We start from the raw sequence: 24,669 nt of genomic DNA, 5'->3' as shown, positions 1-24,669 counted from the left end.
TATCGGCCATGGGCCCCCGTACCGCCTGGTCACGCTGCTGCTGGGCCCATAGTGTGACCTGGGTCCCTGTACCGCCTCCCATTGCTCCCACTCTGCCATGTGCCACTTTCAGGTCTCCTCACGCTCCTGCTGGTTTCCATTTTGTCATAGGTTGCTGTATGGCCTCCCATTGCTGCTGCCTCCACCGCCACACTGTGGCTCCAAACACTGGTTTTGGCCCCGTGACTGGCCAAAGGAGTGAAGTGTGCAGTGATTCTAAGATCGACGGCACTCATCTGCATGTCATACTGACAGACAGTATTATTTCTCTTCCCCAGCAGACTCCAAGGGCATTTAAATTAAAGGTACAGTGTTCTGCACTAATATTAAGTCTCTCTGAAGCCTAGAAACACCCTTTTTTAAGTTAAATTCACAGCGAATTTATTCGACTCGAATCGAATATTGTCCACGAATTCGCCGAATCAGTCGAATCGAATTTTTCATTTCTTCGCTCATCTCTAATGACAATACATTACAGAGATGTGTGGGGCTTGTTCTAAAGTACCTTTACTGCTTGTTTAGAATATGTATTTTTACTTTAAGACAGGTTGTCATCATACTACAAATTTATCTGTAATAAATGAAGAACATCATTGTTTGGGAAGGATAAATTAAATAAATATGCAAGCCTTTATCATGCATTCCCTGGTATTTGTGAATTCTCATGTTATGGACATTTATAGTGCTGGCCCTAAAAAATTCCTTCCTTACTCCCTAATTTTTTTACTTTGTTTTTGTTTAGAAATATACTAGTCACTGAAGAAAATTGTAACAGTACACAAAAACAAATAAATATATATATATATATATATATATATATATATATATATATATATATATATATATATACTATATTGCCAAAAGTATTGGGACACCCCTCCAGATCACTGGATTCTGGTGTTCCAAGCACCTCCATGGCCATAGGTGTATAAAAACAAGCAGCTAGGCAAGCAGACTGTTTCTACAAACATTTGTGAAAAAATGGGTCACTCTCAGGAGCTCAGTAAATTCAGGTGTGGTACCATGATAGGTTGCCACCTGTCCAATAAGTCCATCCGTGAAATTTCCTTGTTACAAAATATTCCACGGTCAACTGTTAGTGGTATTATAACAAAGTTGAAAAAACTTGGAACAACAGCAACTCAGCCACGAAGTGGTAGGCCATGTAAAATGACAGATCGGGGGCAGCACATGTAAAGCGCACAGTGCTCAGAAGTCGCCAATTGTCTGCAGAGTCAATAGCTAAAGACCTCCAAACTGCATGTGGCTTGCAGATTAGCACAGCAATAGTGTGTGGAGAGCTTCATAGAATGGGTTTCCATGGCTGAGCAGCTGCATCCAAGTCTTACATCACCAAGTGCAATGCAAAGTGTCGGATGCAGTGGTGTAAAGCATGCCACCACTGGACTCTAGAGCAGTGGAGACATGTTCTCTGGAGTGATGAATCACGCATCTCTATCTGTCAATCCAATGGATGTGTCTGAGTTTGGCAGTTGCCAGGAGAACGGTACTTGCCTGACTGAATTGTGCCAAGTGTAAAGTTTGGTGGAGGGGGGAGTATGGTGTGAGATTGTTTTTCAGGGGTTGGGCTTGGCTCATTTAGTTCCAGTGAAGAGAAATCTTATGGTGTCAGCATATCGAGACTTTGTGGGAACAGTTTGGGGATGGCACTTTCCTGTTCCGACATGACCGAGCACCAGTGCACAAAGCAAGGTCCATAAAGATATGGATGAGCAAGTTTGGGGAGGAAGAATTTCACTGGCCTGCACAGAGTCCTGACCTCAACCCCGTAGAATGCCTATGGGATGAATTAGAGCAGAGACTACAAGCCAGGCCTTCTCGTCCGACATCAGTGCCTGACCTCACAAATGCGCTTCTAGAAGAATAGTCAAACATTCCCATAGACGCACTCCTAAACCTTGTTGACAGCCTTCCCAGAAGAGTTGAAGCTGTTATAGCTGCCATGGGTGGGCCAACTAATTATTGAACCCTACAGACTAAGACTGGGATGCCATTACAGTTCATGTGCGTGTAAAGGCAAGTGTCCCAATACTTTTTGCAATACAGTGTGTGTGTGTATGTATGTATATATATATGTATGTATGTATGTATGTATATATATATATATATATATATATATATATATATATATAAATTTTTTTATTTTTTTTTATTGTGGACAGTTATTTATCCTACATAATATACACTCTAAAAGAAGACCCTCACACACTCCCAAAATGCTTAAATAAGGACTAAACTCTACTATTCTATCCTATGACAGCCAAGGAAGCTGCCATCTTGGCCTCTGTTTGTCCTTTAGTTGCCATGGTGCTACATCAGTTATGATAGCAGTCATTTGATGGTTTGACAGTTTGGTTAAGAGCATAAGCGAGTGCCAGTTATCATTCATGGTATACCTTTCAACCATTTGGTTTAGCTCTGTTTTAAATCAACTTTGTACCCAGCTTCTACATATAATATCATGCAACCTTCAATATATTCATATTAAAACTAAGAGAGCAACAAAAGTCTTAAAAAGGTTATAGTAATAGCTGACAAATGACTTTGAGCTGATTGGAAGTCTTCTTTAAGACATGAATACTGAGAACTCCTTATTACACTTACACAATATAATGCATGTATGTGCATTAATCATATTGTACTGAAATTGGAGCCACTCTTACAGTGACTAATGTTATCCAATCCATGACACGGAGCACATAAAGATTTCATGGCTGGAGTATCACACACAAGTGGAAGTAGTGTATAATATACTGAGTAATTAAGACCCCAAAGAATTGGCAGTCATTTGTTATGCATCATTTGACTATTGCACAATACACATATATTAATATGGTATTCCAGCTACCTGAATTGATTATAGTATTTAAGGGACAGTGTAAATGTGATGATTTATAGGTTTTAAATTGCAGAGTGCATAAGTTCAACATTTGCATGCATACTTTAAAATGCAAGCTTGGTATTAGGAACTACTACTTCATTCTGATTTATTCATTGTTATTTTTTATTGTTATTAATCTACTTTATATTTACATATGTGCAATGTATGCCCTCAAAGACAGTCTTGCTGTGCATGCTCAGTGACAAATTAATATAATATACTGATATTGCAAAATAAGGTTGTTCCAAGCTTTAAATAATTTGTTAGGTATTCCTGGGTAGCACTGTACTCTTTAACCCAATCCTGACTGGCATAGGTTGGTCCTCAGAGGTGCTATGGGCAGGGGATACTCCCCTCATCATCCATGAAAAAGCATGCTAGAAGGCCCCTGGCCTGGCCTGGCCTGACCTGGCCTAACCAGCACCACCCAGTAGCCTATTCCTCACCTTCCTCAGGCTTTAAAGCACCGGACCCCACTAGAAGTCTCACAAAACATTGGATTAATTTCAGAACCTGTTCCCATCTTGAGGTTAGGTAAAGGAAGACTACACACAATGAAAGCCTTTTAACTCTTTTATTTGAACAAAGTTTATTTTCATTCATCCAAATGTTGATGGCACATTTCTTGTAAACAGACAGAAAGCATGAGATTTGAGAGTTGAGTTGAAGTTGAAGTGACTTAGGGGGTTGTGCCATAGTCAAAAGGGATGTAGAGTAAGTAGTCCTTTCCTAAACCTCTCATTCATTGCTTCCCCTCCTATCTGGAAGATTCCAGAAACCAGAGCCTTGAAGATTTCATTTTTTGTAAGCATTGGTCCTTGCAACACTTCCCATAACCAACTCTCCAGGCAGACTTCCACTTTATACAGAACCCTCTAACCAAGATGCCTCACACTGGCGGGGCAGGGGTGGCACTTACTCATTATCTATTGTACACCCCATTCACTACTCTGTGGACCTCTTGCGACTACTTAGATACTTTCTCTGCCTACTCTACACTACAGGGTTCCCAGCCCTAACTATGGCAACATCTGCCAATTTGGGGATTCATCAATACCCATGTTTTACTTCCAAAATTTTTACTGAACCAGAATTTTGCAGGTTGAGCTGTGGCCTAGCAGTAGAAATAAAGACCCATGCGAACTTGTGCCACTCAGATTCTCATAAAGCTATATTTCACTTTTATTTGGATTTTCTCCACTGGTATTGTCATGTACCTGACTGGTGGCTGTAGTAGAGAGAGGGCTCCCCTTATGGCTAAGTGCAGTGCGCCCCTGGAGGTGGAAACAGGAGGTGCAGTGCCCAAAGAAGCACGGGTTGCCAGTGGTGTTGCTGCTTGGAAATGCCCGATGAGATGGAACCCATGGGTGCTCCAGTTGCAGGATGCGTTTCTCCAGAGAACACGTGGATCCCGGAGGATGGGTAATGTAGTCAGTAGCCAGAGTCAGGATTAATATAGAACAGCAGCCAGGAGCAACGTCAGGATCAAGCCAGGGTCATACAAAGAGTAGTAGCATACAAGAGCAAGGTCAGGATAAAACCGGGGTCATACACGGAGCAGCAGACAGGAGCAAGGTCAGGATCAAACCGGGTCGGTAACAGGAAGTCAACAGGAAACTCAGGAACTCAGAAGCACAGGAACGGGAGGAGTTGACGATAATCCAGCAACCACTGAGCAGAGCTGCAGTCCTTATAAAGGCCACTGAGTGTCAGCAATTAGTGCACCCTGCGTGTGCTGGTGTGTTTTCATTCGCTGCGTAAATTGACGGCGCTATATAAGTACCTGAAATAAATAAAAATAAATAAATTATGCTCATCAACATGGGGAACAAGGTGCTTCATCAGGGATGTCCACCTGATAAGGTACTCCCCAAATGTTGAAAGCACGAAGCCCCACTCTGGTTTAGGAAGAGGGGGATAACATGCTCAACCACCTTTTCCTGTCCTGCCAGACTGCATGTTCAAGTTATGTTACAGATTTTTGGGGGACCTATGCTTTTTGTTACTTTTGCATGGAAGTCCCCCTTAAAATACACACTTAAATTTTAGTTGCCCTCAAACCGTTTCTTTTTTTGTGTACTTTCCTTTTCTCTTTTCCTAATTTACTATAATTTATTTGCTTTAAAGGACACATGCACTTTAAAGTAGACCTAACCCATACTTCTTAACACACTCAGATTCTGCAACTGCAACACTCATTATTACACCTAGTTTTGGCTCCTTGGGTGCTCACAAAGCATGGACATGTAAGTAATCATCCTTTATGCTATGTCCAGTATCCAGCATAATTTAGCCCCATCCACTTTTCACCATGGCATATGGTGCTCACTGCTTATTTTGTCCTCTTCCTCTTTTTCATCTTCTTATGTTGCAAGCTATTTTTAAACTTTAAATGGTTGACATTTAGTTGGCTACATCACTGCATCATGTGTATCAGGGCTGGTTTTCTGATGAAGAAAACCTTTGAGCATGGCTGCACAGTGCGCATTGCTACAGCTACTTCTAATGTCCTGGAAGCACATGTGATAGGGACAACACAGAAAAGTAATTTGTGGACAGGGACAACGTTTTATCACCTGATAAGAGGAAGTGCCTCAGCAGCAATTTAACTAATTTCCAAAACAGTTACATTCAAGGCATGCCATGAATCTGATACCTGTGCTCTCCGCTGAACTGTCAAGCCATCCATTAGCTGTTGTCATAACTGATCACATGTGCAGCACCATGGTAACTTCAATCAAATAGAGGCTAAGATGGAAGCTTCCTTGGCTGCAAAGCTTAGTTCTGCTTTAAACTAGTTACATTTTAAATATATTTAAAATATTACGTCATTGGTGATGATTTTATACATGTCTAGCTTTAAAAAAATCTCTTCCTACCTTATTCACAGTGACCAGAGGAATCTAAACACTGTGTAAAGAAATACAGGACTGCTGACAGGTAGGATTTTAATGACAGAAGACACCCTATTGGTCTTTTCTGTCATAGACCTTTCTCCCTGCCTGTTCGAATTTGCAGCTGTTTAATTCAGCTTGAGGTCGGACTGTTAAAATATGAAACACACTTTCACCGATCACATATGAAAAAGTGATATTGTATCACTCTCAGTCCTAATCTCATAAAGAATACTTCTCTGGGGTTCTCTCAATAATGTGAGGAAAGTCAACACTTTATATAAATAGCATATTTTTTTCTAAATTTCTTTTCACAGAAATGGTTTGATGGTGGATTTTCGAACAGTCTTCCTATTTTGCCAACTGGACAAACTGTAACTGTATCACCATTTTCTGGTCTTCAAGATATTTGCCCTAAAGATAAGAAACACATGGATATGTATTTCAAGGTTGCAAACCAGGACATACTGGTAATATATTATGTTTGCAAGTGTACACTATTGTTATGTGAAGTGTATGGTATTGATGACCATGTTTTCCAAACTCAATCTCAAAATCTCAATGACATTATTAAAAACGGGGCATAAATTATGAATTGTAGTTTATTTTACTGCAATAGCAGTGTGGAAAAATATAGTTAATGGTTAATCTCCCCACTGCTTCTGTGGACATGCTTAGGTGGTGAATAACTGTGTATAAAATAACATTCAAAATTACTCTGTTAAAGTATGAGGCATTGACAGAACTGAGAATATTTAATATAGGTTGCATTTTGGAGAAGCTTATTCCTAGACACAGGGTCCAAATAATGATACCAACTTTATTTTGTAAACTTCCTTTAGCCTAAAATGTCTGATGAAACAAAATACTAGACTATACAAAATGTAAAAGAAATTTAAATTTGATGTTTTTTCTTTTGTTTTGAATAGAATGTGGAAGGATAACAATACCTATTTTTTTATTGATTCCTGTGTGTCTACTGGAGAGCATTCACCCTCACTATTGGTCCTCTCTCCAGTATAAAAAGTCTTGGAAAATGCAATATTTTAAAGTTGTCACAAGAAATAGAGATGAAAAAAAAATTTTGGCCAACGTTTTCTAGTGACAGCTCTTTCCATGGTACAGGAAGTAAAGGTAAATCTCCTCTACAGGATACAGATGAAAAACAAAAAGCTCCAGAACATCATATTCAAATAGGTGCTGGGACATTTTAGACTTGTACAGGTAAAACTCGACAAATTAGAATATCGTGCAAAAGTTCATTTATTTCAGTAATGCAACTTAAAAGGTGAAACTAATATATGAGATAGACTCATTACAAGCAAAGCAAGATAGTTCAAGCCATGATTTGTCATAATTGTGATGATTATGGCTTACAGCTCATGAAAACCCCAAATCCACAATCTCAGAAAATTAGAATATTGTGAAAAGGTGCAATATTCTCGGTTCAAAGTGTCCCACTCTAATCAGCTAATTAAGCCTTAACACCTGCAAAGGGTTCCTGAGCCTTTAAATGGTCTCTCAGTCTGGTTCAGTAGGAATCACAATAATGGGAAAGACTGCTCACCTGACAGTTGTGCAGAAAACCATCATTGACACCCTCCATAAGGAGGGAAAGCCTCAAAAGGTAATTGCAAAAGAAGGTGGATGTTCCCAAAGTGCTGTATCAAAGCACAATAACAGAAAGTTATGTGGAAGGGAAAAGCGTGGAAGAAAAGGTGCACAAGCAGCAGGGATGACCGCAGCCTGGAGAGGATTGTCAGGAAAAGGCCATTCAAAAGTGTTGGGGACTTTCACAAGGAGTGGACTGAGGCTGGAGTCAGTGCATCAAGAGCCACCACACACAGACGGATCCTGGACATGGGCTTCAAATGTCGTATTCCTCTTGTCAAGCCATCCCTGAACAACAAACAACGTTAGAAGCGTCTTACCTGGGCTAAAGAAAAACAGACCTGGTCTGTTGCTCAGTGGTCCAAGTTTTCTTTTCTGATGAGAGAAACGTTTGCATCTCATTTGGAAACAAAGGACCCAGAGTATGGAGGAAGAATGGAGAGGCACACATGCTTGAAGTCCAGTGTGAAGTTTCCACAGTCTGTGTTGATTTGGGGAACCATGTCATCTTATGATGTTGGTCCACTGTGCTTCATTAAGTCCAGGGTCAATGCAGTCGTCTACCAGGAGATTTTGGAGCACTTCATGCTTCCTTCTGCAGACAAGCTTTATGGGGATGCTGACTTCATTTTCCAACAGGACTTGGCACCTGCCCACACTGCCAAAAGCACCAAAACCTGGTTCAATGATCGTGGGATTACTGTGCTTGATTGGCCAGCAAACTCGCCTGACCTGAACCCCATAGAGAATCTATGGGGCATTGCCAAGAGAAAGATGAGAGACATGAGACCGAACAATGCAGAAGAGCTGAAGGCCGCTATTGAAGCATCCTGGTCTTCCATAACACCTCAGCAGTGCCACAGGCTGATAGCTTCCATGCCATGCCGCATTGAGGCAGTAATTGCTGCAAAAGGGGCACAAACAAAGTACTGAGTACATAAGCATGCTTATACCTTTCAGATGTCCGATATTTTTCTATGTACAATCCTTGTTTTATTGATTGCATGTAATATTTTAATGTTATGAGATTGTGGATTAGGGGTTTTCATGAGCTGTAAGCCATAATCATCACAATTATGACAAATCATGGCTTGAACTATCTTGTTTTGCATGTAATGAGTCTATCTCATATATCAGTTTCACCTTTTAAGTTGCATTACTGAAATAAATGAACGTTTGCGCGATATTCTAATTTTTCGAGTTTCACCTGTATGTTTAATGAACAATTGTGGGGGTAAACCAAACCAATTGCCACCACATCCCCAACAATCGTACTTAAGTTTAACCTTTACCCAGGATGTGCATGGGAAATGTAAAGTATATAGAATGGGACTTTTAGGGTGGATGATCGCTCAGAGAATGCAACTTTATTTTTTTGAGAGATCATCCACCCTAAAAGTCCCACTCTATATACATTTCCAATGCATGTCTTGGGTAAAGATTAGACTTGTGCTTATATTCAGGTGAAGGACAACTTCAAAAAAGGTCAATAGCCCTGGTGAGGTAGCCCGCACACAGCAAGGATCTTCTCATCGGGCACCCAACAGCAGCCCAAATCATAGAAATACAGAGAGAAGTGCCAAACCAAAACAGGATGAAAATGATGCCTCACGGATAGGGAAGAGGGGGAGTGCACTCACTTAACATACTATTTCTCCTTAAATAAGAAGTATCAGGAGTATAAACAGTTTGTATACTTTTAGGATGCAAATCCCTAATGTTAAATCAATGTTTCAAAAACAAGAAAAGGAATTGCTTGAGTATGTGTAAACGTTTTTATTCACTTCTGTTTTTAGCCAGTTAATAACTTTTTAATTAAAATGTTCCTTTGCTGGGGGTTGATGTTAATTAAAAACTGCATGAACATGCAGCATACACCACTGATTTAGCTTACTGAACACTATAAAAATATAGAACGTGTAATTAAAAATCCACCGAATTGTAAATGTAGTGAAATGTGTAATGACTTTCAAAAAATAGCTCTACATAAGGACTAGTTAAATCTACAGGCTCCACATCCTGTAATCAAACAATTGTCAAAAGACAAATTTGAGACTTTAAAGTTACTATCTGAAATTATCATCAAATATAGCTGTCAGTCTTCAAAAAAAAAAAAAAAAGTTGTATATATTATCCTTTAATTTTTGTAATTACGTTGATCCATTACAATTTCCTGCTCAGCTATTATACATACTGTATATCAATATCAAATGCTTATATCCATTACTTTACAAATGTATAAGCTGAATCTTGCAGAGGAGGACAAATAGTTCATAGCAATTTTTGCAGATCTTTAATCTTCAGGAGAATTTCAAGAGGTTGTCAAATCTACAGTATTATTGGAAATAATATAGGTAATATACAGAATATCAATAGCATATCTTACTAAATAAAAAAAAAATACAAATTCCATGTATGCATACACTTACATCATACCACCCCAATGTGCAATGAGCATCAACATCTCCCTCAAACATCTAGCAGGCGAGTCCACAGGAACATATTGATATCAAAATGCCAGTGATCAAAAATTTTCCCCAATCGAAGTAAGCCTACGTGGATATTTATTTCTCCATTGAAAAAACCCTGGAATTCATAAACATTCAGGTTATACTTCTGCTTTCAGGAGTTTGGGACCTTGGCAAGCAGAAAAGTTAGAAGCCAGTTCCACCATAGCGCCTCCTTTATCCAGTATGCCTCAGGAGGTTGGACTGCTTTTTTATTTTAGCTCTGCTGAAACAGTTTAAGTGTTTTTGCTAACCTTCTTACTTCATGGTATTTTTCTCTTGGTGACAATCAAGACTTCATGCTACATTACGGATATTTTTTTTCTTGATGACTTCAATCAAGATTCCTTGGCTTGATCCTGTTTCTTCCCTTAAAAAATAAGGCTAATTGGGCCGAAGCACTGCTAGCTACTTCATTATTGGCACTGTTGGGATGATTCTAAGTTTCTCACCACCTCCTTTATTGCGGTAAGGGTAAAAGCAGAGGGATCAAAAGCTGATGTCAATCTGCTGGGCAGAGTGCTGTGCATGTCTGATTTATGTTTTCTTTTCTGCCTTTTATCCTGCAGGAAGCATCATCCCAATGTTGTTTATGCTCCTGAAGCACCAAGTGAATCTTCAGTTTCCAGTCTGTTTCCACTGCCTGCCTACAGTGACTTGGCTACCTCCAGCTGCCACTTAACTATCACCAGTGCCAGGTTTGTGAGTGTTTGAGGCCTTGCTTCACATTGGACCTAGTTACCTTCTGCTACATGTCTTCCTAAAGACACACAGATAACAGTCACTCTGCCATAGAAGAACCTCAGCCCATACCACTAGTGTTCCTGACTATTTACATAGTGTCCCTAAAGGGATCTAACTTCCGAAATCTGGAAATTGGGAACACTATTGTTATAGGGTCATCATCAGAGTCTCCTTCAGAATTCTGGGATGGGGCAAAGGCCTCCCCATGCCCAAAGAGCCCTCCATGTCCACTGTGTACTTTATATCTGTTTGTGCCTAGCTACTGGAGCAATCCACTCTCAGAGGCTTTAAATGCTTTCTGGTGCCATCTCAGGCAGAGCCTGTTCCTGACTCTGCTAGGCCCATAAGTTAAACTGGGCCTGTAACCCCTATTGCCATTTCTAATTCAAATTCCTAACACTTTGCTTTGGGAGAGGCTGTTTCTGGGTTACCGCAATCTTCTGCAGTTGACATACTGGAGGTGGTTTATAACCTTATTTATGCGGTGTGTGTTACTCTGCATCTGGAGTCTTTTAGAGCGCATACAGCTGTGGAGATCATTCTGCTACATCTGCTTTTTGCATTTTTTCTCTATTTGGACCAAAAACACCCTAAAGGGATTTGTAAGCTAGTGGTCTGTGTTTATTGCAGATCCACAAGTTATTGTTGTTAACAGAAAGACCACTAAAAGAGTTAAAGGTGTATTTACTTTTCAGGATTTCACTGACAGACTGTTAAATTCTCTCCTTAAATCCCAGTTTGAATTCAGTTTTTTTCCTATGCCTTGTGTTGGTGATAACCCTGATTTATATAATACTGTCAGAATATGTAGAAACTCATAAAATGATCTATCCGCTATGGGGATAGGCCCAAAATTTATAGAGTGGTTGCAGCAATTGTCTGGAGCCTTTTGTGTCTTGTTACAGGTGGGTGGAATGTGCTCCTGCCTCAAGGCAGAAAACCTGAGGAAGTGTCAGAAGTATTTCACCCTTTTTACCAATCTGGTATGGCTGTAAGAGCTCATAGGTATTTTAGCCGAACTCCCATTTAGGCCAAGGGGACTGGAGCCATAGGTCAGCTTCCCAGTGTCACATCTTAGCTTCAGCTGCCCTTTACACCCCTTCTTGTGCTATTGCAGTTAGTAATAGTGTGCAGTCAGTAGTAGTGTGGCCCCTTGTTTCCATGCTGGTGGGAACTTCTGGAGTTGTATCACATCCAGAATTACACATCCTTCTTCAGGATAGGTTACATCTTCAGATACAATTAAAACCCTTGTGGTACCTCTCAGCAATCCCCCTCTCTAGAGGGACCTCAATGTACAAGGTCTGCTGGGACCAATTCCTTTTTCTCCCTTTCTTAACAAGTACCTGGCCCCTCAGTCTTTTTCAGAGGTGTCTGCTATTTTTCACAGCTCTGGATCTTTTGTTGATCCTTACTCCTTTTCCTGGCATCCCCATTGTGGAACACCTGGATGACCTTACTTTAAGAAAGCTAACTTTCTGAACTTGTGCAGTTAATACTCTCCTGAGGGGCATAACACCTGCAAACTTTGACCTGATTGTGCCTTGTTGGTATCTAGTGTTCTGGTCACCAATGCACAAAGCTTCTAAGATAAAATCCTTGATCATTCCTCTTTATTGTGATCTGTTCTGCCCTGATGTGAACCAATTTGATGATCTGTGACCTTTCATGGTCATTAGCAGGCTCCCCTGTATCACAAGGGATTCTATTTAATCTGATTCTGCTATGGAGGATGGTCATTCTTTTTTTCTGTCAGTGGCTCACCCCTCAGCTGAACTCCTTTTGGACATCTCAACAGTTTCTGAATCCCTGTGTCCCCCAATTGATGATGAAGAAAACAAGATTTCTGTACTTACAGTAAAATCTCCTTCGAGTTTATTGAGGGACACAGGTCACACACTCTGTTTTTTTTCTAGCCCTGTGTATTGCTTTATTACCAGATGGACAAATGGAGGCATGTTGAAGGGAGGAGGGGTTATACAGAGGCAGGCTTACAACTTTTCTGTTTGCCAGTGTCCCAACCACATGTAAGCAACAGGATAATGCGACTGATTCTGAAGAAGTGTATCCTTTAATGGACTCAAAGAAAACATTTTTTGCAAAGTATAAAAAACTTATTATCAGCATCATATCTAATAATAGGACAATTCAGTAGACAAGCTGTGCAGATAAGTAGCAACCACCCCAATCTGTAGGGGCTTAACAAAGAGCCAAAAATTTCCCATGACACTTACCAGCTAGCCTGCAAAAAAAATACCCCCAAAAAAACAAAAACAAATCATTCCGTTCTAACAGTTCATGTCACAGAAATAGGACACATGGGCAAATATATGTGATAGACACAGTGGCTCATCAAGGCACTTCTGTATACGGTGGTCCTAACTCTATAGTTTTGAGAGTCTTCAAATTGGAGCACATTTAGCAGTGGATAAATTAAGGGCAGGTTTGCCTGAGGGGGGCCTCTCTTCCTTAAAGGCACAGGGACATATTGGAAATACAGCAAAAGCACAATGGCAGCTAGAAGCATCCAGTGTATCCTTATGCACAATTCAGCCGACAAACTGTGCAGATAAGTGGCAACCACCCCAGTCTATAACTAGCCTTTACAGGGCAGTACACATGGAAGGGGCTTAGTACATGTAGCTGTGTTCAGCTAAACAAAGCCATGGAAAGATAATAATCACATTATATTGCATATGAATAGATCAAGATATTTGTTACAAACAATATCATATAGATCTATATGATATGCATCACACATTAGAACATCTCAGACCATAAACTTTCCCCCCATCCCCCCCATCCTCCTGTACTCTATTCAAAGCTAGAAATGTCCCATTTTCAACTAAATACATGTGATCACAGATGCAACATTGAAATTGTAATTTCATTTTTCCTACATAAATCACTGTGCATTAAATATATAATGCTTATGGTTTTGCAAAGTAGCATAATGCACCATGTGGGAGTCAATTTGAGGCACTTTCAACTAAGGGCATTGGTTACACAACCCAAATATGAATGTTTGCTTTCTCTCACAGGGATTACCTCTGTGTTCAAAGGCATAATGACTCTAAATTAGTCTATTACTGACCTAGTCCTGCTAAATACAAGTTCAGGGCTTTATCTTACAAATTTCAAGACTATTGTATCACTCACAAGTAGATACCAATATTGATTTATAATATTTTATATCTGGATGTAGCAGGTGATTTTGTAGTACTAGCTGTTTTATTGCTTCTTGGGGAAAACAACAAAGTATACTTTTTCTTACTTTTGGCCTTTTGTATGCCTTCTTCAAAATGTTCTTACTGTAACCTCTTTGTAACAGCTTTTGCATCAGTCATTGAGCATTTGGCCTTAACATTGTCCTCATCTGAATAATTTCTCCTTTCTTCCTAAATGTTGGCAACTGCTAAATAAAGGACTAGACTGATCATTATTATCATGCATAATTGTATTATCTGCTGTAGGTTTTCTACAATAGTTGTTGTCAATTAATCATTTTCTTGTACAAGATTCTCAATATCAAGAAAAATCAACTTATGTTCTTGATAGCTCATTTCATGATACAATTCTTAAATCTCAAATGGTAGATTAAATCATCTAATTCAGCCAATGTTCCTGTCCAAATAAGAACAACATTGTCTATGTACCTGTGCGATGCCAAATATGGCACTGGTACTTTGAATCATCCAAGGACAACCTCTGCTCTTACCCATCCAGGTTAAGGTTTGCCTATGACAGAACATAGCAAGTCCTTATTGCTACAACCTGCAGGTGGAGGTAATGATAGCCTTTGAATGTAAAAAGAAAAATCTCAGGTAGGAGCAGTATATACTGTAATATTTCTAAAAAAAATGTCTCATTATATGGGCAGTATATTTGTCCCCTCTCCTTAAAGCAGAACTAAAGTTCCACTGTTAAGGACAGTGAGCAGACAGGCTTTTATTGCAGAGAGACATGTCACTTCTGCAACAAATTGTCCCTACCTGCATGTGGGCAAGGCCAACTCAAACTTTGCACTCAATATTTCCTGGGATCAGGCAGTGCCTCAGTCATGTGAACTCAACATTAAGGTGGCACCCAATACTTAGAAGTAAGCTGTACACCCGGTGCAGCATTATAATGTGGACCCCTCTGTCCCATGATACCACACACCTATCCCTTGGAATATAGCATTTAGAAGGGAACATTACTGCGTTTGTGTCCCATTCCACCAGTCCAGCTTTCCTATTGCCTAGCTCCTAGTAATAGCATTCAGGTCCTGCCAAGGAACTAGCTCGGACCTTCTGTGTGCACAACTTACTTTTTTAGCTCCTCTTGCACCTGCGGCTAGGTCCATGAGTTCTGGTCCTGGTTACTGGGGCACTGACCGCTAGGGAGAGAATCAGTGAACCAATCCCCTTGCTATACAGAGAAGCTGTCACCTCAGCACACAGCTGGTACTGTCCTTCTGCTGTCTGGCTGCCGTGTCATTCCCTTACTGCTGGTTGCTCTTGATAACTATATGTCTTTCCTCTTCCTCATCTCGTTGTGTAACATGCCCTGTTCTTTGTCTATACTATCATACACCCGTTTGAAGTAGCTTCAGACCAGACATAAAACAAATAATGCACTTACTGAACATCTTGGCAGGACAGTCCAGCAACAAAAAGAACACACTGCTTAAGTATTTCCCTATCTATCTAACTGAAGGTTGCCTGCTGCATACCTTTCCCAAGGTAAGAGTCCTTAAAGTCTAGGTGTAGTTTCCCTAGTTGCTGTAGGTTACATCTTCTTTCCCGTCTCTGGTATAACTTCCCATCTAGGTTATGGCTAAGCATGTCCAAGCACAGCCTTCCTTCTTTTTATAGCAACACACAGTGGAGGGCAGTGCCCAGCACTCTAAGGGAGGGACATCATCCCATACTAGCCAATGAAGCGACCTGAAGACCAGCACTCACAAGAACAAACTGGCACCTGTGAGGGACCATTGGACAGCTGAGCATTAATAACTTTAAGAAAACTAGCTATACTTCCTTGGCATGTGGAATAATACAGCATAAGGCTTCAGTATCACTGGCCACCAACAAAGTTTAGTTTCCAGTTGTAATTTTGTTCTTTCAATAGTTTTTGCTAGTTCAAACATGTCCTTCATATAAGAGGGTGAACTTGTAACATGTAGTCTCAAATATCCATCAGTAAGTATACTATAGCTTTCTAAATCTAACTATACATTCCACTCCTGAAATAATTTGTCTCTCTGGAGATATACTTAAACTCCTATGCCTCAGTAATGCATAGAAAGTAGGCGATGGAGGGAGATGAGTAATCAAGTATTCCTGAGTGCATTTGTCTATAAAAGCATCTCTATAAGCTCTATAAACAGTTTCCGAAAACTGTTTTACAAAAAAAGATGTCAATCTTTCTTAAGATCTCCTAATACATTGATTCATATTAAATATTAGCTATAGCTTTTATGTTTCCTCCTTTAGGGAATGGTTTACCCACTATCTGATGATAACACAGAAATGGCTTTTTTTTTTGTTGCCATGTTAAGTTAAAGGGGTTCTTGTCAGAGAAAGTTCCATGATCTAAGTGAATTATTTTACAAATACACAGATGTTGGGGTTTGTTTGTACGACTGGAATGACCTTTTGATTTTTTTCCTGTACTTTTTTTTTTAAAGAGAAATGGTTCAACATCTAGGTAATTATTGCCATTTGAAGTGGATTTTATATTGATAAAGCTGCCTTGAGGTGTATCCAGGGGCGGACTGGCAACTCATGGGGCCCCCAGGCAATAGGGGATCATGGGGCCCCTGTGTCTTTGCCCAAACTCAAAAAAGCCTATGAAAAAGGTACCAGGGGCATCTCATGGGGCCCCCTACTGACTCCGGGCCCTCGGGCAGCGCCCGAGTTTCCAAATGGTCAGTCCGCCCCTGCCGCAGAAACTAGACTAGACTTGCTAGTGAGCTATAATAATTATTGCAGCAGCAATAAGGTCACCAAATTTGGGAGCAATCCCTAAAGCCTCTTTTTCAGTTGCTACAAAGGATATTGCAAATAGGCTATAGCAAGACAATTTTGAGGAACCCATACAAAAAAAACAAAAGAATGTCAAGGGAACCTTTTATGTTTTCCCAAAAAAGTAATTAAACATAGTGTTACAGGATTATCAGTGAACTGAGTGCGCGACATGGCAAAGATGCAGCTTGCATATATGTATCAAAGATAAGAGCACAAAACACATGTTGCTCAATTGCTCATTTTGAGTCTAATGTGCTAAAAATAAATGGATCACATTATACAGAAAATTACTTTCTTTATAGTGGCAGCGCAGGCCATATAGAAAAGTGCAGCAATTTGTAGTAGAGAATTACCATTACTAACATATAAGACACTAAACAGAGAAAGTTAATGACAGAACAAAAACAAAACTGAACAAAAATAGCTGAAACAAAGCGTGACCACTCTGTATCAAGGATGAGAGCACAAAACACATGTTTCTCACTTGGTCATTCCGAGTTTAATGTGAGCTTGTTGGTATTAGTCTCCTAAAGTCACATTACAAATCATTAGAGCTTCCTCTAGCTGCAGCCTAGTAGTAGCATTACTGGGAAGTTTGTTCATTTACTTGTTACAATGGTACTAATAAAATCATCACCTGCTAGACCCACCATAATAGATGGTGCAATGTTTTTATCTAGGCATTATGGTAACTGCAAAACCACAGGCATTAAATATTTTATGCAATGTAGGTGTGTTTTATGAGGGAAAAATTAAGCTACAATTTCAATGTCTTATTAATGCCCACATACTACTTCCGGGTAGGGGGCGCATGCGTGCCCTACCCGTGCCGCCATTCTTGACCGCGGATGTCAATCACCGGGTCCCGACTGGTAATTACCCGCCGGCGCCCGATGATTACCGAGTATCTCCGACGGGGAGGAAGATTGTTTTGTTTACAAACAATCTTCCTTCCCGTCAGCTCAGGCACACTGCTCGGGATAGCTGTGCACAGTACAGCCAACCCGATCAGTGTGCTCACATTGAAGAACACCCCCCCACCCCCTAGTAAAACACTCCCAGCACACAGTTAACCCTTTGACCGCCCCTCACATTAACCCCTTCCTACCCAGTGCTATTAGTACAGTGTCATTGTTTTTTTTGTTTTAGCACTGATTACTGTGTTAGTGTCACTGGGGTGTCAGTGACACCAAGTTAGTTCCCCCCCAGTGTCAGAATGTCTGCTGCTGTACCGCTAAAAGTCGCTGATCGCCGCCATTACTAGTGGAAAAAAAAATCCCATTATCTATTCTGCCATTTGTCAACACTAGCAGAATACATTTTTGCTTAAATTTATGACAATTTGATTTTTAAAATTTTTTTACTGGACATTTTTAATAGCAAAAAGTCTAAAATATAGTTTTTTTCTCAAAATTGTTGCTCTTTTTTTGCTTATAGCACAAAAAATATAAAAAAAAGCACAGGCAATCAAATACCACCAAAAGAAAGCTCAATTCGTGGGGAAAAAAAGGATGTAAATTTTATTTGGGTGCAGCATTGCATGACCGCGCAATTGTCAGTAAAAATAACACAGTGCCATAACACAAAAAAGGCCTGGTCATGAAGGAGGGTAAATCCTCAGGAGGGCAAGTGGTTAAATCAGAACTTCACACTAAAGAGGAAGTTCCACTTTATGTAATCCTTGTGGCCTCCTCTTCCACATTTGGCACATAATACTTTTTTTGGGGAGCATACCTAGTTTTAATAGGTACCAGCTCCCACTTCGACTCAGATTGCCCAGGCGATCCAAGCAGAAGTTCAGACCCCCTTCTTCATCTGCAGCTTTCTGGGAGAACGATTCATGCATGCTCATTAGGAAGCCGGCTGTGAAGCCGCAAAAGTCACAGCTGGCTTCCCACACTAAAGATGCTTGTGCAGGGAATTAGAAGACTGGTGAAGAGCCAGCCTGGGTGAAGACAGAGTTAGGAGAGGCAGAGATGACACCCGGATATAGAGGAGACTTATGCAGGCCATAGATGGATCGAAAATCGGCCGTTTTTTTGGCCGAAAATAAAATCGGCCGATTTTCGGATCGTTAGTGGGCGATTTGGTCGGCCATTTTTTGGAAGATTTTTTTTTCCGGTAAAGTTGGAAAAAAAATCGGCCGATTTTGCCGATCGGCCAATTTTCGCGGCAGTGATGGGCAAATCAGCCGATTTTTTACCGATAAAAAATCTGCGCATGAGCAGTGACCTGCAAGAGGAAGACAAAATGAAGAAGAGGAAGAAGAAGAGTATGAAGAAGAAGAAGAGGATGAGGATGAAGAAGAGGATGAGGATGAAGAAGAGGATGAGGATGAAGAAGAAGAAGATGAGGATGAAGAAGAAGAAGATGAGGATGAGGATGAAGAAGAGGATGAGGATGATGAAGAAGAAGAGGATGAGGATGAAGAAGAAGAGGATGAGGATGAGAGGATGAGGATGAAGAAGACTAAGAAGAGGATGAGGATGAAGAAGAGGATGAGGATGAAGAAGAAGAAGAGGATGAGGATGATGAAGAAGAAGAGGATGAGGATGAAGAATAAGAAGAAAAAGAAGATGAGGATGAAGAAGGAGAAAAAGAAGAGGATGATGAAAAAAATAAGAGGATGATGATGATGAAGAAAAAGAAGAGGATGAGGATGAAGAGGATGAGGATGAAGAGGATGAGGATGAAGAGGATGAGGATGAAGAAGAATAAGAAGAGGATGAAGAAGAAGAGGATGAGGATGAAGAAGAAGAAGAGGATGAGGATGAAGAAGAAGACAAAGAAGAAGAGGATGAGGGTGAAGAAGAAGAGGATGAGGGTGAAGAAGAAGAGGATGAGGGTGAAGAAGAAGAGGATGAGGATGAAGAAGAAGAAGAAGAGGACGAGGATGAAGAGGATGAGGATGAAGAAGAAGAGGATGAGGATGAAGAGGATGAGGATGAAGAAGAATAAGAAGAGGATGAGGATGAGGATGAAGAAGAGGATGAGGATGATGAAGAAAATGAGGATGAAGAAGAAGATGAGGATGAAGAAGAAGGAGAAGAAGAAGAGGATGATGATGAAGAAAAAGAAGAAGAGGATGATGATGATGAAGAAGAAGAAGAGGATGATGATGAAGCAGGAGAAGAAGAAGAAGGATGAAAAATTAGAGGAATTCCAGTACGGCAAAAAGTGTCCCTGCAGAGAACTCCGCTATTTCTGACAGTTCTTTGACAGTTCCTTGACATTTACAGAGGTTGCAACATTGTATCTATTTGTTTCCGAATAAAAACATCTGTATCCTAAATGGAAACAAATAGATACATTGTTGCAACTGCTGTAAATGTCAAGGAACTGTCAAAGAAATAGCAGAGCTATCTGCAGGGACACTTTTTGCCGGCTCTAGACGGGATGAAAATCGGCTGATTTTTTTTACCATTGATGGTAACGTCGGCCGCTTGAACGACCGATTTTTAGTTTTTTAAAAGAAAAATCTGCCGTTTTTCTCCCCATCTATGGCCTGCATTAGATTCTTAGACAGGTAAGTTTTTTTTTTTAACCACTTGCCGCCCAGCCACTGTAGAAATACGGCGGTAGGGCAGCACGGCTGGGCAAAAGCACCTTTTAAAACGCACTTTTGCAAACCAGGTAGGGTGCGTGCACAAGGCGCGCCACCGCCCTACCTGCACCGCCGATCCCGGCCGCGGGTGTCAGTTGCCGGGTCACGGCCGGTCATTACCAGCTGTGTCCCGCCGATTAGCGGCAATCACTGACAGAGAGCAGGGCTGCAGTAGCTCTGCTTTCTGGCAGTTCCCTGACAGCTTCTGACATGCTGATCGGTAGAGAAGCGTTTATCTCTCCCGATCAGCATGTCCCTGTGCAGTACACCCCCCGCCCCCTAGTAAAACACTCCCCTCACACAGTTAACCCTTTCAGTGAATAAAAAGTTAACCCTTTCCTCCCCAGTGCCATTAGTACAGTGTCAGTGATTTTTATTGTGCACTGATCACTGTATTGGTGTCACTGGGGATGTCAGTGACCCCAAGTCAGTTCCCCCCCCAGTGTCAGAATGTCCGCCGCAGTCCCGCAGTCCTGCCATAAGTCACTGATCGCCGCCATAAGTCACTGATCACTGCCATAAGTCGCTGATCGCCGCCATTATTAGTATAAAAAAAAATTTAAAATCCGAATATCTTTCCCGCCATTTGTAAACGCTATAACTTTCACGTAAACCAATTAATTTACACGTATTGGTTTTTTTTTTTAGCAAAGACATGTTGTAGAATGCATTTTGGCTGAAATTTATGACAAAATTTGGTTTTTACATTTTTTTTACTGGACAGGTTTTATAGCAAAAGGTCCAAAATATTGTTTGTTTTTCTCAAAATTGTCAGCCTTTTTTTTTTTATAGCGCAAAAAATAAAAAATGCACAGGCGATCAAATACCATCAAAAGAAAGCTATTTGTGTGAAAAAAGGAAATAAATTTAATTTATGTACCGTATTGCATGACCGCGCAATTGTCCGTTAAACTAGCGCAGCGCTGTATAGCAAAAAAATGGCGTAAATTGCAGTATCTATACCATAGTTTGTAGACGCTATAACTTTCACACAAAGCAATCAATATACACTTATTGGAATTTTTTTTAGCAAAAACATGTAGCAGAATAGATTTTGGCCTAAATTTATAACCAACATTGAGTTTGCTATATATTTTTTTATAGCTGAAAGTAAAAAATATTGTTTTTCTTAAAATTTTTTTTTGTTTATAACGTGAAAAATAAAAAGCGCACAGGGGACCAAATACCACCAAAAGAAATCTCTATTTGTGTGAAAAAAAGGACGTAAATTTTGTTTGGGTACATCATTGCATGACCGTGCAATTATCAGTTGAATTAGTGCAGCGCCGAGTAGCAAAAAAGAGGCCTGGTCATTAAGGGGGGTAAATCCTCAGGAGGGCAAGTGGTTAATAAAGATCAGCAGCTACAGGATTTGTGGCTGCTGACTTTTAATTTTTCAAGGTTGAAGAACCTCTTTAATGTGATTATTGTCATTTTATAACTTTGTTTAGTTGAATATGACTTCTCTCCCTATATTGGTTGCTTGCTGTGGGGGCCATAGACACATAGGGGTGCACGCAGAATCTGGTGCAGTTGGGCATAGTAACCAAGCAGCTTCCAGGTTTTATTGTCAAAGCTTAATTGAACAAGCTGAAGTTAGAAGCTGATTGTTTACTATGTACAGTTGCACCAGATTCTGAGTGCTCCAGTTTTAGTAAATCCCCCCCAAGAGTGTAATGAGATTGGGAAGGTTTAAGTATATCTAAACCAAAAAGCAAGCTTGTAATATATTGCAGTTTACCAATCCTTAAATGTACTGGCTTTATTAGTTTTCTGTTTTCCTTTAGTTTCACTTGGTGATTCGTCCAGTAAGTCTGTTATTTATCAACTGCTTTTAACAGACAAAGGTATTAAATCACAAAATGAAAAAAAAAAAACATAAATAAAAAAAAAAAAAACTGTTACTTAAAAAGTGTTGCTCCTCCACGGAGTGGAGCCATTCTAAGATAGGAAGTGTGTTACAGGTCACTGCCAAATAGGCAGAGTAGGCACCGGCCTATGTGCCCCATGCCCACAAGGGCTCAAAATAATATTGATTAGATTTTGAAAGAAAACTACATTGAAGATTTCTTACATTGTTTATAAAAGATAGAAAAAAATGAATCAGTTGAAAGAATTGAAAAATGTACATTAAAAACTCTATAGATATTATACTGTATAAATGCGATGTACACAATACCAACCTTAAGTGTTACTAAACCCAGGACCCTGCATTCACTCTATTTGGTCTCCCACAGTACACAGAACATGGAAGTGCAATTATTTTAGTAAATATAAGCTGCTAAATACCTTTTCTCATCAGCAGTTAGAGTAGTCTTGTGATTTCAGCTGAGCACTGATTAAAGCTTGTAGGAGTTTTCATTCTGCTGTACAAGGATGTACAACCCCTGATCTCTGTCTGGACAGTGCTGATTAACCCTGTGCTGATCACATGCATTCTCCCAAGGAAAAAAAAAACCTCTCTAACAATACACACTAAACTGAGTATGTGCACAAGGGCTACGGGTTCAAGCTGTCTTATCAGCATGGACATTTGAACAAGAGGAGGGGCAGAGAAGAAAGGGATCAAACAGCCTCTTTACACAATGCAGAGGATTAACCCCTTAGGTTCCACAGTGAGTATAACAAGCATGCTTTACTGCATATACATTCTATTTTACTGTTGTGGGTTTAGTAACACTTTAAAGTACTGTACATGGGAGCGCATGCGTGACCAGGGACCATGACGGTCGCCTAATTGCTGAGCTCCACTCATCCCCGGCCAGCACGGACTCACCCGTCACGTGTCTCTGCTCTCTCTCTGCTCTGGGTGAGTCCCACTTCTTTGGCACCTGGCCAGGTACCAGGGAAAGGCTCTCATAGGGAAGATAGAGTGCTGGAAGCCCCCCTCCCCGCAGGATCCATGGCCCTCACCGCTCCGGCGGTTTCTCTCAAGGCCGCAATCCCCGGCCTCTAGTGATAACAGGAGCCCGTGGAATGATCCCGGACCCCCAGTGGCCACGGAGGGTACTGCACCTCCCTGCAACATGTCACATCTGACAGCCTCTGCCCTGATCCATCCCCAGATGGAGGAGTCTGACCCCCAGAATATAACTGGAAGGGCCTTGGATCACCATGCAGCAGGGATTCAGCAACCCTCTACCCATATTTCCCAGCAGGCTGCACCATCATCTTCTCTCACACTTGCAGCGTTGGATGATAAATTGGATCGATCAGAAAATAAGTTCGATGAATTGGTGCAATACGTTCATGTTTTGAAGGAAGACAACGCATATCTGAAGCACTCATGTCCCAAATGCAGCTCCAACAAGAGGACTTGGAAAACAGAGAATGGCGCCAAAATATCCGTATCCACGGTATGTCCGAATCTATTGCTGACACTCAATTGCACCGTCACCTGCTGTCCTTCTTCATCGCAACTGCTCCCATGGTTCCAGAGGCTGATTGGTGAATGGATAGGGCTCATCGCTCTTTGGGCCCGAAGCCTGCTGAAGGCACCAGACCACGCAACGTCATAGTTCGCTTCCATTTCTTTCAAAGCAAAGAAGCCTTATTATCAGCAGTTCGCCACAAATCCTCTCTGGAATTTATAGGTGACAGACTCCAACTCTTCTGCGACCTGTCCCCGATTACCCTGGCCAAACAGTGAGCTCTGAAGCCAATCATCACACACCTTCAGCAACACCGTGTCCCATATCGGTAGGGGTTCCCCTTTCTGGTCGTATCTAGGGACAATACTCAAGCTGTTCTCCGTTATCTTCCAGAGGCAGACTCTTTCCTAAAACAGCTGGGACTTCCACCTTTGTCAGATGATGTGTCCTCATTGCCATCTACTCCATCACGTCCTTCCGCCACCCCCAACGGGATCTGGACTCCAGTTCGCGGAGGCCGGAAGAGACCCTCACGCACCCCACAATGTCCATGTCTTCCTCGGTCAACCGATCGGCCTGCCTGATTATTTTCTGGGGTGACCTTCTGTTGCGAATCCGGTGATGATCCTTCCTTCCTGCTTCACACATGGTTTTTCCACAGGCTTTTTTTCTTTGGCCAGCTGAATCCTTGTTGGGTGCATTTTTCACTTTTGGTTTCCATGGCCAGGTTTGATGACCTTCCTGATGTGTCAGATGTCGTGCTGCTCCCGATTTTGTCTAGCCATTGGCCTAGACGACTTGGGTCCAGTTGTTGTTCCCAAGTTTATATCCTCATGGATATCTGTGTCTCCCACTGTGTTTTCTCTTTTTTGTGTTATTTTAATGTTTCATGTCCCTACTGTTCTTAGATTTGCCTCATTGATGATATCTTCATTATTCTTTATATGGGTACATTTGCTATTTGTATATTTATCTAATGATGACTT

General features: G+C 40.9%; 1 protein-coding gene across 8 annotated transcripts in view; it reads left to right on the top strand.

The window, feature by feature from the left end:
• Positions 1 to 24,669, top strand: part of PNPLA4 (patatin like domain 4, phospholipase and triacylglycerol lipase) — a 142,638-nt gene that overhangs the window by 98,273 nt on the left and 19,696 nt on the right. For 3 of the 8 annotated variants that reach the window (XM_089680279.1, XM_089680277.1, XM_089680278.1), the window contains one exon: positions 6,153 to 6,305. The exons of 1 other annotated variant lie outside the window; for it this stretch is intronic. In XM_089680279.1, the coding sequence (XP_089536405.1) occupies positions 6,153 to 6,305 (153 nt within the window). 4 more of the 8 variants (XR_016313165.1, XR_016313164.1, XR_016313166.1 and 1 more) reach the window with 4 other exon arrangements.

The sequence above is a fragment of the Staurois parvus genome, unplaced genomic scaffold, assembly GCF_062004578.1.
Source record: "Staurois parvus isolate SC_StPar_1 unplaced genomic scaffold, SC_StPar_1.0 ptg000238l, whole genome shotgun sequence".
NCBI lineage: Eukaryota > Metazoa > Chordata > Amphibia > Anura > Ranidae > Staurois > Staurois parvus.
The sequence above is the reverse complement of the archived record's forward strand: the minus strand, read 5'-3'. Positions and strand labels throughout refer to the sequence as shown.